At 28.8% G+C, this 19,771-nt stretch overlaps 1 protein-coding gene across 1 annotated transcript; it reads right to left on the bottom strand.

Annotated features, from left to right (window-relative positions):
* Positions 1 to 1,473: 1,473 nt before the first annotated feature.
* LOC129966492 (protein ABHD11-like) lies at positions 1,474 to 14,965 on the bottom strand. Its single transcript, XM_056080922.1, has 6 exons — positions 14,839 to 14,965; positions 12,288 to 12,444; positions 9,981 to 10,154; positions 7,521 to 7,712; positions 5,792 to 6,003; positions 1,474 to 1,754 (listed from the first exon to the last, which is right to left on the bottom strand). The coding sequence occupies exons 1-6, from the start codon at positions 14,853 to 14,855 to the stop codon at positions 1,619 to 1,621; spliced, it is 888 nt and encodes a 295-aa protein (XP_055936897.1). The 5' UTR covers positions 14,856 to 14,965; the 3' UTR covers positions 1,474 to 1,618.
* Positions 14,966 to 19,771: the final 4,806 nt, after the last annotated feature.

Raw genomic sequence — 19,771 nt, forward strand, 5'->3', positions numbered from 1 at the left:
AATGAGTCAGGGAAAGGAAACATCTTTAGAACTTCGAAATATGATAGTAAGAATGAAATGTGAAAAGAAATCTTAGGCAGAAATTGCAAAAATTGTAAAAAAAAAGTCGGTCAACTGTTCAAACAATTTACAGAAATTATGTTATGCGTGGAAATGTGCTTAACAAATATCGATGTGGTCGTCCAAGGAAACTTAATGATCGTGATGCAAGAACCATAGTAAGAAAAGTGAAGAAAAATCCGAAAATTAGTGCTCCAAAATTAGCGAATCAATTTGCAACAGCTAGTGGAAAGAAAGTGCATCCAGAAACTGTACATAGAATTTTTCGATCAGCCGGCTACAATGGTAGAGTTTCTAGACGAAAGCCGTTCATTTCATCTACTAACAAACAAAATAGACTTGATTTTGCTTCTGCACATATTGACCAAGATTTTAATTTTTGGAAAACAGTTGTTTTTACAGACGAGAGTAAGTTCAACGTGTTTGGGAGTGATGGCCGCGAAAAAATCTGGAGGAAAAAAAAAACACAGAAATGAATCCCGAGAATTTGACTCCAACTGTGGAACACGGTGGAGGCAGTGTTATGGTTTGGGGAGCAATGGTGGCCGCTGGGGTGGGCAATTTAGTGTTTATCGATGGCATAATGAATCGATTTGAATACTTGAAGATTTTGCAATGCAATCTACTTTCATCGGTTCGAAAATTGGGACTTCGGAACAACTTTGTCTTCCAGCAGGGCAACGACCCAAAACATACAGCTAAGATTGTTAAGGAATGGCTACTCTATAAAACGCCTAAACAGCTCCATTCGCCGTCACAGTCCCCAGACCTTAATCCCATCGAGCACCTTTGGGAGGAAGTTGATAGGAGAGTTCAGGAGCAATCGGAAACAAGCAAGGAAACCCTAAAGAAGGCAATAGAGCTTGCATGGTCTCAAATTACACCTGAGACGACAAAAAATCTGGTTATGTCGATGCCAAACCGAATTCAGGCAGTTGTTACTTCAAAGGGAGGTCCTACTAAGTATTAGTGTTACATTTTTTGGCATTTAATTCTAAAAGTTTGTATTGTTCTGTCTCTGTATGTAGACTTTTGTGACTATATAAATTAATATGTTGTTAATTTTAGTTATATTTTAACGAATTTGTTCATAATTTTTTTTACTGGATATGAGATATTACCCAAGATGTTAACGAAAATAAAGTTGTATATTCAAAAATATGAGTAAAGTGCTAGATCTGCAAACATTAGCGGGTGTATGTAGACTTTTGTGACTGACTGTATGTTAAAAACAGGTAAATAATTTATTCAAAAACGCACTATAGAATATATCGACAGAATATACAGAAATATATCGACATTTTAATTTTAATGTCTGATTCATACGGAAAGCAACACAATTTTTGATGTGTGATGAAATGTGCAAGGAAAATAATCAGAATTTTAGTACTGAAAAGAATTTTATTTTATTTCAAAAAATTAATTAAAATCTGCCATTGCGATATTTTCAGTTACAACAATTGTAATTTAAAAAGAATATATATTTACAATTGTTGAATAAATCAGAATATGCTTCAAGCAGCAATAAATTCTGTTGTTGAGTAAATCAGAATATACTTCAAGCACCAATAAATTCTGCTACCTCTTTTATATATTCCTCTGGATTCTCTGCATGATAGACATGGTAAACTCCCTTTGCGACACTAAATTTGGCGTTTGGAAAATGCTTCAAAATAGCCTGTTTCTCTTTGATCCTAAGTGAAATAATAAAACATTCATTTTAACTCTACAAGCAAAAAAAATAAATAAATAAATAAAAAATACTTCGACATTTTCAAATCGTCAAATTTTAGAATGTATAAAATTCTTTAAGCTCATAAATGTATAGAAAAATAAAACTGAACGAAACAAGAAGCCTGAGATAAAGAACAGAAACGTTTTTGTACATGATGGAACAAGATTAATAATAACTCTGTTAATAATAAAGAAAAACACGTATGTGTAAATGTGCTAATTAGTGCGACTGTCTAAACTTCAACTGTCGAATTTGGATTGATTTATTGATTGATTTGGGTTTTTGGCACAAGGGCTCATCGAATTTGGAATGCATGGGCTCTGATGAAATGCACATCTCGGAATAACTTATTTTTTAAATCTTTAAAGTAAACAAGAGTTTGGTGTTTTCCATGATAACATTTAAAATATTACGGCTCAAAAATTATTTTTATGCAATTTAAAAATTTACAAAAGGGCAGTAATCTCTGCAAAACTTTCTAATAAACGTGATCTAATAAGAGTTTTATCACCCTCCCCTTCCCTGTAAAAAATTATGGACCTTGAGTAAGATAGAAAGTATCTCGCACGGCATTACTGTACAATAGTTATGAGCCGGTGTCCTGGCATAGGGGTAGCGCTTCTGTTCGAATATACTTTAACACGCTAACTGCATCATGAGAATAGCTAGATGGATAAAATTCGGAAAATAGATTTAACATTTATAGTATAGACAACAATGGAATTTGAGCCAAATCCGGCAAGTAGTTAAACGTTTGTCGGTCGGTGCTTAAAAAACATGTAATTGCGGAAACTCTAAAACGCAATGACTTAAATATATTAAATCTTGGATGTAGTTTTTATGACTAGAAGTGTAGTCATGTACAAGTATACATGCTATAAGTGTAGTATATATACTTAATACACACTATATAGGTATACCCTATATGAAATACGTATTACACTTGTAGTATTTATCCCAGTTTTGTAGTTTAGTTTCAATCAGTTGGGAAAAGGCCCAGCTCAGGTGTCGTCCCGACACCCGGCTCAGGTGTCGTCCTCGTCATCTGACCGCGGTTCAAAAGTACGAGGTCCGTCCCAAAATAGCCATAATGTTGCTTTAAAACGGGACGTTAATATAACTAAACTAAAAATGCCCTAATTTAATCATCAAAATTACATCAGAATCGCACGATGAATTCAGTAAAAATGCTAAAAACAAGTCAAAAGGTAATATTTCGTAACTATACAAAAATGCCATGTGAGGTAATATCTTAGAGAAATCATTTTCTAGTATATAGTTTTGATTCTCTCTATAAAGTATTTTTAAACATAAAATTGTGATTAACATTCATTGTCTTGTCATTTTTAACCCTTAACTGGGGACGTGCGATTTGTGAGACCGTTAGCGATGGATTTTCTGTCACCCCTATTCTATTTTTAGCTCAATTGAATGGATTGACCCTGTGGCTTCCTGTTTTGTGACCTTCAATATACGCGCACTTTTTCAACCGATTTCAGCAGATGCTTTTTAAAATAATTCAGTTGTCTCTTCGAGCGCGGTCTCTAAGACCGCATCTCCCTGTTAGTGTCCCAGTGATAAACAAGGCTTAGCAGATGGCGCTAAAACTTGGGCCCCGAAATATCATCCAGTTTACTGATCCTATTATGAAGAAGTTCTCCAAACACTTTTAAATGATGCATAAAGGGATTTTAGTGATAAGAATAATCATACAGAAGAGTTTTTCGATGACAGTTCGCATTCAACTGATTTTGATATGTATGTTCAAACATAATTTTTCTAGGATAATGTATTTTGAAAAAATTATAAAATATATTAATATACCAAGAGATACATATACAGAATTAATAGGTTGATTTTTATACTAGTTGTATGTTTGAAGTGCCCTAGGAAACGTGCTATGAAAGTCACACAAGCCGATAAAAAAAGGGTCAATTTTACCCATTGTCATTTTTTTTCTTCATACAAATGTTGAATTTTACATTATATTATCTTCTATATACCTTCATATACTGTAAAAATAAATATGATTTAAAAAGTAAAAAGTAATATGCCTTTTCAAGGATATTATTTATTGTAACATGTAATTTGAGAAGAAAATGTATGTTCCAACGCATTTGCTTTTTTCAATGATAATATATTTTGAAAAATTTCTAAAACATATCTATATATCAAGAAAAATATCAATGCAAAATATATTGGTAGTTTTTCATACTAATACATTCATTAGAAAATTTGAGTGTAAATGAAATGTGGTCTCGTAGACCGCACCTCCCCAGTTAAGTCCAAAAATTTCACCTCCCCAGTTAAGGATTAAAGATTTATATTTATTCCGTTTATTGAGTACCTGAACAATGAATCATGGCCCCATAATATAAGAAACATCTTTTAAAAAGCAATTGCAAGAATAATCTATCTTACAATAATTTCATTTTCTGATTCTTCATACAAATTGTGGACTTAATTAGTAATGTGATTTCTTGTGGTAATATAACTTCTGCCTTTGCTTCCATTAATGGAAGGAGTGGAATCAAGCAATTAAATCTTGATGTAAAAAAGATAAGTCTTAATTTCATTACAAAAAGGAAAACTCTCATTGGAAATTGCAGAAAATATTGCCAAAATTAAGGCACAACTAAATCAATATTATTAAAAATACTTGTTTTTAATAAATGTAAAAATCAGATAATAATATTTTGAAATGTTCTCCTAATTTCTATAAAACAAAATTTTAAAAAAATACTCACTCTTAAATGCGCCTTCCCACTCTTTGAAGTACATTGAGTCATACTTGGTTGCCGTAAGTCAAACAGTCTAGATTTTTAAGTGCAAATACACAAGCAAATTCTCATTTAATATTAAATAGTCGCATTTGGAAACTATCTGACTCTGCTCGGATATAGATTGCATTTAATTTCAGCTAATTAATTTGGATATAATAACTTGATTCCAATAATCAGTCATTAAAGTCGGCATCAGTCAATATCAGTCATTAAAGTCGATTTATTTTAATTGTCAAGCATATGTTTTGTTTATTGAGCATACGAATTTTCTAATGGCGATCTGTCTCATTGCATCATAGAGCCATTGAAAATTTAAAAGAACGGTTTATTATGCTCTAAATATTGCAGAATTAAAACTTCATTATTTTTTTTATTTATTTACACTAATATTTTATTTTTATTTTTCAACAAAAGGAAGAAAGAAAGAAATCATTTTATTAAATATTTGATAAAACAATGCAAACGGTTTGAATTGTAAATTGAATTGTTGGTAAAATTCTGTTGTTGGAATTTAAGCTCAAATGATATTTTTAAAAAATTGCAAAAATTTCGGAAAATGTTTATTTGTATTAAATTGGTATCATTAAAAAGATTTTTTTTTAATTTTTGGAACTGTAAAGAATTTATTTTTGTGAAACAATATTTTTGAAAGTTATCACGTAAAAACGCTAAATTAGATTTAATTTTTTATTAATTAAAATTTCAAAAAAATTGCTCTGAGCTGTCCCTTTTATTATCCAAATTGTGCGCGTGGCAAATTCGATATCTGTAGCTCAAACGATCTTGCCCGCTATCTGGCCAATGGGAAGTGCGTCTTCCCCTTGATCTGGGCGTCCCAGGTTCGAGTCCTGATTGTTCTCTACCATGTGATCTATTTGTGAGATGTGTGAAAGAACCCTTTTTAAAATGGAGTTGTGCGAGCGAATGTGTATGTCATCTTCATATGAGCTAGAAATTAGATTTCTGCCCTCGGATGCTCAGAGGCCTTGGCCCTCAGCAGCTACTGCACACTCGGCTTAAACCGCTGGCAGTTCGTCAGCTGGCTTGTAAAATGTCATAAGTAACACCAACAACATCAAACGAGCTTTTTTGTAAAGGGCCAACACACATACACACACATTTATTTTCATTATAAGTGGAAATAGAAATATATAGATACAGGCAATATTTTTGTATATAAAATTCAATCTAATATATTCTGCAATAAACTTACACATCAAACTTGGAATACTCTCCTGAAACGAAAATGGCTTCACTGGGATATACTAATTCATCGGACAAGCGTATTTTAAGCGTATTAGAGTGATCTTCTAAAGCTTCTGTTAGAGAATCTATATTAACATCCCAAACAAATTCACCTGATTTCTCCTTGTGAAATAGCAAAAGGGGTGCTAATGGCCTGGAACTGGTTTTTTCATTGGACTTCTAATAAAGAAAGGTAATAATAAAATAAAGTCACATTTTTAAAGAATTTTGCAATGAAGTATTGTTTTGTTAATTTTGATTAAAACAAAATTGCTTTTTTTGAACTATTATCAAAAACATTAATCATAAATTAACTCAATTTGTACTTTTATGAGATGGGAAATTTTCATATATTCGAAATATTAATTTTATCGGTAAATGTTCTCCATTTATTGCCTAATTATTTCTTCGGTATATTTTTAGTTAATCATTATAATTTTATTTCCTATCCTTAAATGTTAAAATAAGAAGTAATTTCTAAATTAAAATACTGGAATTGAAAGTAAATATAATTTAAATACAAAACATTTTTGCGTTTGCATGTAACACTATAAATGAAAATGCAATGATCAATAATAAAAGTTCAACATATTTGCAAAAAATATTAAATACTTTTTTTTATTATGTCATTTATTTATAGGAGACGTAAATTGGTTTTCATAATAAACTATTTCATGTTTATGACATATCTTACTGTGCGCTCTTTACTCTGATTTGAGTTATAATTGCATGAAAACCAATAGTATGAATGTTATATATCATCTGAATATGCATTGCTTTCTCCAGTAACGTCCCTTCACTCCTGTAAAATGGGCAATGGGTTCAAAGCTTTTATTAGTGAACTGTGGGCGAATACTTTTTTTTTTCGATGTTTAAATTATTTCTCAACTCAGGACAGAATATAGTTATGTTAAAATTCAATATTTACGAAGTTTTTATGATAATCTGAGAAATTTATTCACAGCAACTTCCTTGCCCATTAGAGCATTCAAACTGTTTACAGCTTGAGTTGTTGTTGAAATTGTTTAGAGCTTTAAACTGACTCCTACGGATCTACTTATTGATTTTCGTTGATTTGCAACAAAAAAAAAACTTTAAAACTCATTAAATATTAGTTTCTCTACAATAATGTCTTTAAAACAACTTTTAACAAGCATAAATTGATATACTCGTATGTGCAATTTAATAATTGAGCAATCATTAATGCACACTGACAGAAAAAAAGCTAACAATAGAAAGAAATTACATCAAGTCGGTGAAAATAATTAAAAAAATGGAATGAATTTTGATAATAATAAAAATTTGAAATATGTAAATATGGTTTCAGAAATTAGTGGACGCCACATTAAATATGTTCTGTAACATGTTTCAGAAACGATTAAACACATTTTAAAACGATGTCTCCATGTCCTATTTTGCTTAGCAATATTACATATCCTGCATTTCCCCCTGGTGGTGAGTTTTTGAACCCTTTCTCTCTCTCTCTTTTTTTTTTTTTTTTTTGGCGCGAAAGAAATTTGCATGACTTCCTTTTAAGCTATTATCAAGTTTGATAACATTTGGTCCAGCAGTTTTCCTTTTATGACCATTTCACAGTGGAGCTTTAATTATAACCACCCTGTATATTGTGCGAAATTATGTATGAATACGCGTATCATGTTTTAATTTATAATAAAACTAATAATGAATTCACATACATTGATCCAAGGCAAGCAAAATAGTAGCTGAAGCTTTTTCTGAACTACAGCTTCAGGCATAGAAGGTGGATACTGCTTCAAACTACTTGCTGCCATTTTTAAAGTTGACAAGAATCGTGTTACAGCTTCACTTTGGTCGTCATCGAAAGTTAAAGTCATATCTTCGACTACTAGTTTTTCCACCATTTCTGGCTTCAAAAAAGAAACAAAATTATGAATATGAGCAAAAGATTAGAAAAAAACTCATTGGTTTCATTAAATCATCAATTAAATTGACAAAAATAATATGGCATTGAAATTATTGTTATTTCTTTCAGTGGATTGATATTAAGATTAAAATATGTTTTTGTTGCTAAAAGGAAATTACACCAGTTTTCTTTCTTTTTTTTTTAAATCTCAAAGTTACTTTCAAGATAGAATTTTTTAAACCCTTTAAAAATTTATTCATCAGTTCCTATTTCAACAGCTATTTAATTACGAATTGTCTAATGTAATTTAACACATTAAAAAGTAAACTATAAAGCACTAAAATCAGTATATATTACATTAAAAATATTTTATGAAAATATATACTTAATGTTTACAAACTCGATGCTAGTTGGGTTTTCACTCTCAGAATAACTTAATTTAGAATCCACACTTAAAACTGATGTGCCCCTGGGAAAAATCAAATTTGAGTTACCTTCTATCAAAAAACAAATAGAAAAATCATGATAATTTTCGAAGTAAAATCGAAATAATATAAAGGAATATATTATTCAATCAAAAAATGGGTATGAAACGCAACACGATAATCTTAATCTATAATAAATATTTTTTATCTAACTTTCTCAATTATTTTTTTCTCAAGACTCTTCGTTTTCCAAATATAATTTAATTCAAGATAACAGAAAGAATTACAAAAGGGAACTAGTTCCCTGTAAAAACCTAAAAAAACATTTTGTTTTTCTTTACAAAATTGAAACACAAATTTAATTTAATAAATAAATGGAAAAGCAAAAACATAAAAGGAAAGTAATGAAAATTTAAGGAATGGAAGAAAATAAAAATAACAAACTGAAATGCAGGTTATATCGTTCATTAAGATTTTTGCAAAAGCTGATATGCAGAATATTAATACTTGAAATATGCAAAATAATACGAACACTCAGGAAAAAGGCATGGTCCATTTCAAAGAAGTAGAGAGCGCATATAATTTTGCACTCAATTTCGACACCTAGGGGTTATGAAAGGTAAGGTATTAGTCGCTCAACATCAATTATAGGTGTTATTTTCGTCTGCCGTACTTTTTGATAATCTCAATAATTAATGGCTTCTTAGAGTTCCAAAAAGTCACGGTTGTTTGAATGTGATGGGCTAAATGCTCAGCCAATTATTTGGGACTTTCAAAGAGTGTTGTATCAGTTGTTATGACAGCTTATACAAAATGCGGCAGGTAAGGCGGCATCTGTGAAATAGATAGCTCCGGGTCCCTTTTCAGCAAAATCTATCCAAAGGGAATTTCTATTTTAAATGTTTGTGGAAGAGTTGTAATTCGTAAATCATGGGAAACATCACTCCATTCTTTGTAAGAACGCGAATGGTGTAAAACACACAGAAACTGGACCCTATAGCAGTGGCAATAAGTCATCTTATCTCATCAATCAACTTTCGCCACATTTTAGACAACTGGAAGAGTTTTAGTTCGGAAAAGACTTAAGGAAACATTTTCTCCTGATAACCGTTTGCCCATTGAGAAGCATGGTGTCCATATTCCATTGCGGTATGAGGTGCGATATCTTGGTTTGTCTTGGGTTGTTTATTAGTCTGTATGAGGAGGTTATAGCTGCTCACTATGTTGTTATTTAGCAGGATAGTGTTCATTCTTTTCTCCATACTTGATTTCCTGGAGAGTGCCTACTTTATTCAGGGGACAACGCTCCTATCCACACTACTAAAATCGTCCAAAAATGATTTGAAAAACAGGCGAAAGAAGTAGGATATCTTACTTGACCCCTCAACTCCCGACTTAAACATTATTGAACATTTGTGGGGATACTTGGTGTCAAAACTCCGTGTTGTATTTCCTCCACTACCTACGATTTTGGAGTTAGAGACTCACTGTTCTCCAGGAAAAATGATTTCATATTACTTTAAATGCTCTTCACGATCTCTATAAAAAATGTCGCACTCATTCTGTAATTAAGTCAAAGGAAGAAATACAATTTTTCTCTTATTCTATAGATGTTTGTATTATTTTATCAACCATCTGTTTATCAAGTGCGTAAAAACATGTAAATTTTTTTAAAGTTAAAAAAGATGAAAAATAACAGAATTTGTATATTTTCTTGCTATGAGCTGTAGTAAAAAATATTATTGAGTAGAAATTTATTTTATATTTTTAAAAAATGGCTTTGAATTAGTTTTTTTGCAAAAAATATTGTGATCACATTCATAGAAATATTTTTAAGACATACATACGTTTTCCAATGCAAGTGTTATTGCTGGTCTTGCACCCAAACTATGAGTAACCAAAATAGCCTTCGAAATATTTTCTTTCAACATGAAGTGCTTCAGATCTGCTACGAGGTGATTTACGCTGAATTCCTTAGACCAGCCACTCGATCCATGGTTTCTCAAACATAATGCATAAGCCTGAAAGATATTATTTTCAATTCTTCTAAAATTCTGTTAGCAAATAAAATGTTTCGAATTAAAATATGTAGATAGTTTCAGATGGCATAAATAAAAAATTTTGGACTCTTCAATTAGTACATTTTAGCAAGGTGGCGCTTTTGTGGACTTTCCAATTAGCGAAGGAAAAGATAAGTAACAAAACACAACTAGGCGAACATTATTTGCTATAGAAGTTCGAGTCATAGTTTTAATATAATCCCAGTCCTGTTGGGCCACTTTAGATATGGGCTTGAGAAGTTTTTGGTGTGGTAATTGGTTCCCCCCTCACATACAGAAGAAATGTGTAGGGTCTGCTACCTGCAAATGACAGGACAAGTTGTACTTTGGCCAATGATGATTTTTAGGATTCAACAATAATTTCAAAAATAAAATGCAGAAAGTATATCAGATTTTGAAATAAATTTGAACCTCCTAGCAATATCCATATTTTTTTCAATAAATGAAAGTATTCTGATAAAAATTATCAGATTTAATGATAACATCGCAGGCTAATTATTGTAATAGTGTGATTTATTGTAGTATGCTTTATAACGTTATCATATTTAGCATGCTAATTACTATAATCCCTGACATTATATGTCATACAAAATGATCATATATAACATGCGATTTCGATGGAAATGTCTTTATATTTGATCTACCTTAGCTTTCATATTCACCTCTCCTATGTATTTCTTCTATCGAGAAAGAATGAAAATGTTGTTGCTCAAAACATTTGTATATTCCGTTGAATTATTCTCTTGTTGAGGACGGCAGCAAAACCCATCAGTGTTTTAATGTTTTCAATTTTCAACAATATTAACAAATGCCACTTTCAGCTCATTTTTTAAAGCTATTTCTATTGTGTGAATATCTTGGTGCTTGCTGTACATGAACTATTTCTGTCATTTCCCCTGATTTTTCTGTTTAATATAGGATCAAGGTGGGTCCTTTGATCCTATATAGAGCTTTGTTTTTTTTTATGTATAACAGAGCATAATCATACATTATGTTATAAATTTATTTGCTGTACATAATCATATCTCATGTTTTTGCTGACATTGTAAATACAAAAAATTAGCTTGTATCAGTCAAAAATATAATGAATGTATTATTTTATAAAAAAAATTTTTTAAATCTATTCTTGATTCACGAAACACACCTTAATTGACATGATATATCTACCCTATTTTTACAAGAGAAAAAATTATGACGAGAGGTGAAGTGTGTAGTGGAAAGTTGTTCCAAGAAACTTTTGTTATCTCTCAACTATTTTATAAACAATATATTGGTTTTAAGATGAATATACTATTTATTCAAACTCAAAACGAATTCAAATGGCATTCAAAGTTGTTATTATACGGCAATAGTTAAAAAATGATCCGCCATCTCTCATCTAAAATGAAAGATATATGATATCATGTTCCAAGAAACACATGATATCACAGGTGATACACTAAATTTAAAAATATCTTCCAATAATTGGTCGCAATCTGTTTCAAGGGGAAAGGTGTCGTTCTGCGCGCATGTTTATATGATAACTCAAAAATACAAAGAACTATTTAAAAGAAATTTGTTATATGGATTTAGCATTAGAATTTAAGATAAGTATTTTACTGCTCTAAATCTCTCATAAATGTGAATATTATAATTACTATTAAAAATAAAAGAAAATATTTATATAAAAAAAATTTGGTATGTGATCTTGTGGATAAAATTATATACCTCTATCAAATTTTAGATCCAAATATAGGAAAGGAAAATGACACAGACACATAAACTTTTCTTAATTATATTACGAAATGCAAAAAGCGTCATACTGCGTTACTACATGCTGAAGTTGGGAAGGTGAAGTCACACACTTTTCAGAGTAGCAGTGTTCTTCTTTTTATCTTATAATTACCCTCTCCTATAGGTTCAAGGACGTAGAGGACCATAGATGGAAAATCGAAACATTAAATTATCTAAATGCACCAGAAAATCCAAGAAGGATCATTATCGTTGGTTTTGAAAAGTGGACAAAAAATTTTGGACAAGATAAAATTGATAGTCCAACGACTGCAGTTGAATGGAAAGAATATATAATGTTTCTGATAAAATGTAATTCTTTACCTTTCGCCCTGTTTTTTCACATATTTCATTTCTCACTTTGTTCCAACAGTAAGGTGTCGACATAAGCCCATGAATGAAAATTATTGGTGGTTTATTCACTGCAATGTTCGATTGAGGGGGTTCATAAAACATGAAAAATAAATCCACCGGTGTGATTCTGTAAAAAATTTCAAAAGAAGCTAAACATTTTATATTTAGTTAGATGATAATGCGGACAAAACATAGTAAAATATAATGAACATGTTTTTAATTTAAAATCATTAAAATAAATTTTCAAAACATGTCATTTCAAATCATGCAAAATCTCTTTAATTATGCAAGGCGTCTCACAAACATTTAAGAGAAACAATCTTTATGAGCAAGAGCTTCAGTACATGGTAGCAGAGATTCTATTTTTTGTTAAATTTCTGAAGTAAAATACATCATAACCACTTATGCACCACGTTTGAAAAGAGAGCCACCACGCTTCTTAAAACTGCGTTTATTTACCCCTTTGCAAACATGGCATCATGTAAACACCTGCTAGTATGAAATATTAAGGAAGAATGCTTATTTACTTGCCAATTTACGGTCTTGCATTCTGTTTCTTAAATGGCATTTACTTATCTTTGTACTCAAAATTTTACCCGACAACAAAACGCGTTATCAAAGAAAATAATTTAAATTGTTTTTAATTCATAATGCTTTTGTTTGAAAAATATAATAATGCGTAATTAGGGAATTCGGAAAACTTCTTTGCACAATTTAATAGATTTCTTTACAGCAGCTACGAAAAATCATTTTTAATTTTTCTATATCCTAACATTTTGGTTTGACAGAATAATCAAGTATATTTAAGATTAATTGATTTCAATTGACGAAATCATATTTAGATTAATTTATATCTTTTTAAAATTCATTTCCGAAATAGTTAAGCTTTTGTTTACAAATTATAAAATTTCAGGATTTTTTCACCAATATTTTCTAGAAGTGAATTCAAATTGTGTAAGTAATTATAAAATATCTGAAAAGAATATAAATATTCATATAAATGCGCTGCTCTCTTGAGTTATTATGAATCTTACAATTAACCAGATTATTGAATATTATTTGAATAATATATTAAATAATATATTTGAATTATTGAATATTTGAATAATATATAAATTTGAATAATATATTATTAAATATTTGAATAATATATAAAAATAAAAATATTTTTTTAAAATCTAAGTCATGCTTTATTTTTTCTGCTAAGTAGATTAATCTCTTTTAATTACTTCGCTGCACATTTGTATTTTTATGAAATTAATTTAATTGTTAATTGTATTAATTCTTGTATTTGTATTAAAGAAATTACGCAGCTCTTTTACGTGATCTTCTAATATCATCTAAACCAAATTAATTTATTTTTCAAATAAAAAGAAAAAACACACAAATGTGCCGATGGGATTGATGTTTGCTTATTAAGAACAGTTCATCTGACAGCATTATTAAATTATCTCAATCAATTAGAGTAATACTTCATGTATGGAAAATTAAATTTTTTCGATCGATGGAGAATTCAAGTAATTCAATCTATATTTTTGATTCAACCTATTCTTAAATAAACATTACGAATCTGAAGTACCTTATGGAACTGCACTGAAGTTTTTATTTGTATAATTATTCGAGCGATTCTAAAAGTTACATTGAAAATTAAACGAACTTTGAAATGAAAATATATATATACATCTTTAAAACAATGCTACTGAGAAAAAGCGCTGATCATTTTTCTGAAATAAACGAACATTTCAATAATAATAATTCGTTTTCTAGAAGATTTTATATATTCATCTGAATAATATATATAATTATAAATATTCATCTGAATGGTTTAAAATCAAAATTCAATTGCAAAATTTTATTATTTTTAAAATTACACTGTGAAATCCGGAACAGACTAAAAATCCTTTCCTGTGACTTATGATTTTAAATTTTAAATATTTGATATTCAGCTTTTTTGTAGTTATTAAGTAAAATTATAATAACTTATAAGCAATTATACTTCTTTTAGTCAGTCTTTATCAAAATTAAATTATAAATCTGTTCAAAAACATGGATAATCAAATAGTATGAATTAATATGTATCGGTAAATTTCACACGCCTTCAGAATAGCTATCATTTCTCATTTTATTTAGAATAATGAATCTCTATGTTATTTATTAACTAGATAGTTATTCTGTGCTTCAAAGATTAATTTTTTTAAAGAGGAACTATTGTAGTTCATAAAACAGTTCCATATCATTCTATTTTCAATATAGTTTGCAATACAGTTCTAGTTTAAGACATGTGCTGTAACTTATTATTTCACTTCGAAGTATAATCTCAAGTAAACTTTGAATGAACTTGAAGACTCTAAAATTGTAAATTAATGTTATATGTAAATATCTATAAAATTAGCGCTTTACGTACGTTTATTTAATCAATTATAAATGTCGTTTCTCTGAAAAAAAATGTAAAGATTTATAAAGGAAATATGTTCAAATAAGTACAAGTATTTAAATATCAAATCAACAAAATTTTACGTACTTATTCTTGAAATCCATTCCAATTTACAAAATGTATGTGTTATTTGAAAGTCTTAGTACCTTTTTAATTTAATTTTACTTTAGAAAGAATTATAAGAGAGAACTTCATACTGTTTTCGAAGAAACAGAATAAGTTTAATTGATTCAGGAAAAAGCAACAACTAATTTATAGCAGCGATTTTATTATCGATGACTTCCTTGTTTTTAGTTTTATCGCTTTAAGAATCTAGAAAACAGTTTCCGGTTGTTTACATTTTAAGATTTACAATTTTTTCCTAATATATAAGTACTGGTCTTAACGCTCGTAAAATTAATATGTCATTTGGCCAATAAGGAAAATTTATTATTGAAATCTCAGTTTCCTCTTCGTTTACATTTACTCCTTTTGTGCTTTTGATTTTCTATAAAGAGAAAATACAGAATTTGAAGTTAGTTGTTTATTTATGCTTCTCATTTTGAGTGCTGAAAAGTAGTTGGTTTGATTTTAAAAAAGAAGAGAAGAAGATAGCAAAAAACAGAATACCTGTTTTATTACTATTTCATAAAAAAAGTTTTATTTTTTCTTCTTTTCGAATTTTAGCAAAAAATAGGTTAGGGAAAGACCAATAAAATAAAAAAAAATTCAGTATGTGAGTCTGAATTTTGAAATAAAATGAGTATACAGTACACTCCCGATTATCCGCGGAATTGGGTGGCGCGACCGCCGCGGATAGCAAAAATCGCGGATAATCCGAAAAAAGCTAAAAACGGGTATAGCAAAAGAGAAAACAGTCATTCCAACTTTGAAAAATCGTTTAATGCACAATAAAACGTAAAATAAACAGCGGGGAATCTTTAACTAACGCTTAATATTTTAGTATATCACTCAAAACTTACCTAAAATGCATTTTGTTAATGAAAACAGAAAAGTGCTTTGCACTTACGAGATGCGTCAAGGATACACAGAAAAATTAATACATATGTACTGTTTTAATACTGTATGTATTATGTAATTACAAAAGCATAACTGTAAAACTACACCTTTTTGAAGAAATCAGTCATTTGTGTTTGCTTCTTGCTTTGGCAGCATTTTCTCTTTGCTTAGAAGCAAAAAAAAAAAAAAAACTTACTGCGGCAAGCGCGGATGATTCGCCCGCGGATAATCGGGAGTCTACTGTACTCACCATTTATACAAACTTGCCATTAATTTTTTACTCTTTTTTTAAAGCTATTGACTTCTTATACGAAAAGCTTTAAAAAAAGGTTATATTTCTTTTTCTTTTTGGATTTTTGAAAAAAGAAATGCGAAAATAAGAAAAAAAATTCAGAATTTTAATGTAAATTTGAAGCACTTAAAGTATGTTGGACACTTACATCGTTTCTCAATTTTAAAAGTAGGTTGTTATTTACTTCATTTTGAATTTTTAAAAAGTTTTTTGTTTAAATGCTTTCTGCATTTAGCTTTTCCAGTCTTCAGTCTACATAACAACTTAACTATAAGGTAAATAACCTAAACGTGTTTTGAAAATTGAAAGAAATATCGTTTCTTTGACTGAAAAGCAATATAAATCAAATGTCGTTTAATTCAATGAAAAGTAAATCATTTATTCAAGATCTTGAAGATGAAAAAAATATCTAGTTTTTCAACCAAAAATAAGCTATATTTATATTTATTCTATAAATATTGAGTATAGATTGAAAAATATCACGAAATGTTCGTTTTTTTCATATTACGAAACATTAAAATAAATAAAAAAAATCTTTTTAATAAATCATTTAATTTAATACACTTTGGATGGTAAGAAAGTGCTACTCCTAAAATTTTTTTAATTTAAAAATTTTATTATTTAATTAAAATTAAACAATATTTTAATGTTTTTATCTATAATTGCCGAAAAAATTTGCAAAAATTAATTTTTACATAATTTTAAAACTAAAAAAAAAAATCTTTTGCATAAATCTATTTAACTGTCTACTTTATTTTCTTTAATATTGGGAATTTTTGAAACTCGTAATTTCTTTCATGACTTGCAACAATATTTTTCATTGTTTTAATAAAATTCAAGCTGAATTTATTGTTCCAGCAAATATTTAATCACGTGTTTTTCTTGTTAAGAGAAAGGGAATAAAGATCATGTCTACATTTTCATATTTTTGGATATTGTTACTGTAAAAGTTTGCTTTCTGATTTGGTTTCCTTTATTTTTCTTATAGATTATTCTATCATCAAAATCCAGTAATATAATAAAAATGCAAGGAATAAACTCTGGTGTACTGATATAAATTATATATACAACTTTTATCAGGGTATTTCAATCCTACTAGAATGCTGTTTGATGGGCCGCACGGCCTTGTGATAAGGTTTCGGCCTTGGAGCCGGAAAGTTCCAGGTTAGAGTCCCGCTTCCACAGAAAAGCCGTCGTGTAAGTGTGTGAGGACAATCTGTCAAAACCAAATATTCTCCGGATGCCGATGGTGCAGAAGTCTGTAGAGAAGGTACCAGCTCAGGTGTCGTCTTTGTAATCTGACCGTGGTTCAAAATTACAAGGTCCATCCCAAAATAGCTCTAGTGTTGTTTTAAATCGGGACGTTAATATAAATAAACTAAAAACTAAACTACTGTTAGCTGTGCTCATAAAATATGTGTGAACTGCATCAAACCAGTTTAATGTTAGAATCGATAAAAATGAAAAATAATTGAGTTAAATTGCAAAACTTTACGACAATTTGAAACTATTTATCCGATAATACAAAGTTTTAGGATTATCTTGAAATTTTTGCATGGAATTTTATTTCATTAAAAAGATTCGTACACAAAAAGAGCATATGTATTTCTGTTTCAATTTATTAAATGCTTTGCTGAAAAAATCACAAATATCAAGCTATAGTTAAGAAATTTAATTGAAATCAAATATTTCAGGCAAATGGTTTGGTGACTGAAAGCGACTAGCTTTTATATAATTTCATATAATATGATATTTATTTTAGCACTTTTATTAAATATATTAATTGTGCAATGTCTCAAATGCATATGTGGAAACATGTTTCTTTAGTATACACTTCTAAATAAATTATTTAGTTAAACATTTTAACATTCAAATCTTTTGACAAGTACTTTAAAGTATTATTTCTCGTACATTTTTGAATGTTAATTAACAACACAAGGAGTGCTGCATAGCTCTAAATATTTACAAAATTGTTGAAAGCTTCATAAAGTTATACGCAACAAAATGTAGGCAAATGAATAAGAAAAAAAAATGTCTTCAGGATATTAAGATTATTGAGTCGAGAATGGCACTTGTGAAAAAGCAAACCTAGAGGAAAGTCTTGTAATAAATAAAGCATTACTGCGATAAATTGCTCATCTTTCCTTAACACATTAAAAGATTTTATTACTAGTTATCACCTAAAGAAAATGGATTGTTTCTTTTTGATCGATTGTCTATAAGAAAAAATATGTTTTAATAATATGCAAAATATTTTAAATACAACTCCCAATTTTTGACATTTCTTTTATTTTATAAAGATATTCGGAAGAAATGATGCATTCTTCCAAATTTCATATTCATTTTTTAAATAAAATGCAAAATTACATGGTTATTTTATTTATATTTATTCAATATAATTGACTTGGAGTTTTTAAAAATAGAATTTCTTAAAACTTTTTGCGCTCTTAACTTCATCTAGATAAGCTCTATTTAATAAAAATTACTTGATGTCATTTTCGAACAAAAATTTTGAATTACAATCATCCAATTAAAAAAAACTAAAAACTCTTGAAAACTTTTATCAAACGAGTTAACAGTTAAGTAGTAAATATGAGAAAGTAAATGGATAAATGTCTATTACTAAATACACTTCATATTCCTTTCATTATGATTTTTAACTTGAATTATAATTTGATGAAATTTTTTCTCGTACTTAAGCTAAGCGATTAAAATATTTTAAAAGTTATATGCTTACAAAAAGTGTTTTTTAAATTAAGTCCAGGCTTACCCTGTTTAATCACTATAATTACATTATAATGATTAAATTATCATTATTCATCACTTATAATTACAATGTTTTGAAATTTCTTCTTAATATTGCAATAAGGAATATTTCCTGCCTTATAATAAACAAATAAAACAATGTCTAAAAAATTGTTATTTATTTATTTACTTTACTTTTCTATTTTAATATATTTTATATTCATAACTTTGTTAGATCTAAAAGTTAATAATTCTCACCTTAATTTCAGCAATGCAATCTCAGTGAAATTAATTTCTAACTAAATTAATACATTTAGAATCCAAAACACATTAAAATATTCTATATATAAATATCTATTACCATAGAATTTTCTGAACTATAGCATTTGAGGAAGTGTTTGAAAAATCGATTAAAAAGTCCCTTCTTTAAATGCATTAAACAAGCAAATTTAAATAAAAAGCGCAGAAAAATTAATTTTAAATATAGCAAACAGCGGAATAAAGTTATCTTTAAAATTCAGTTCGCTCGTCACGGCATTTGAAAATTTACCCCGGATGGAATTTTGAGAAGTTAACAAAATTTGTCGCCTTTCTGATAAACGGTCTATTTTAGAATTTGGAACAAGGATGGAAACTATTTATTTCTAAAATATAAATTCTAAAACATAAATTCATATCTAAATTAATTTAAAAAGTTGGCTGGATTCCACCATTTTTTTAATTTTTTTTCTTTGAAATTTTTACTTATGAATATGAATTTTGAACTTTGATCATTTTGAAGCCTTTTAATAAAACTGACAAAAATTTACTAATTTGATTGAATTTTTTCAAAGTAATGTTGTTTCCTATTTGTTTAATTCATGTTAACAAGGAGGAAAGGAAAGTTGAGGAAAGTAAGAGAATTTAGAAAGATTTTAAAGTGAAACATATTCGCTAAATTCAATAACTAGAATATGATTTTATTTTAACAAAATTTTTATTTTA

Source organism: Argiope bruennichi, chromosome 1, assembly GCF_947563725.1.
Source record: "Argiope bruennichi chromosome 1, qqArgBrue1.1, whole genome shotgun sequence".
Classification (NCBI taxonomy): Eukaryota; Metazoa; Arthropoda; class Arachnida; order Araneae; family Araneidae; genus Argiope; species Argiope bruennichi.

What these genes read in the sequence shown, in the direction of transcription:
- LOC129966492 (XM_056080922.1), bottom strand. An exon ending in GTGAAAAAACAGGGCGAAAG is followed by an intron (nt 10,155 to 12,287) that starts GTAAAGAATTAC and finishes AATATCTTTCAG; the next exon opens with GCTTATGCATTATGTTTGAG. An exon ending in GAGTATTCCAAGTTTGATGT is followed by an intron (nt 1,755 to 5,791) that starts GTAAGTTTATTG and finishes TATTTCACTTAG; the next exon opens with GATCAAAGAGAAACAGGCTA.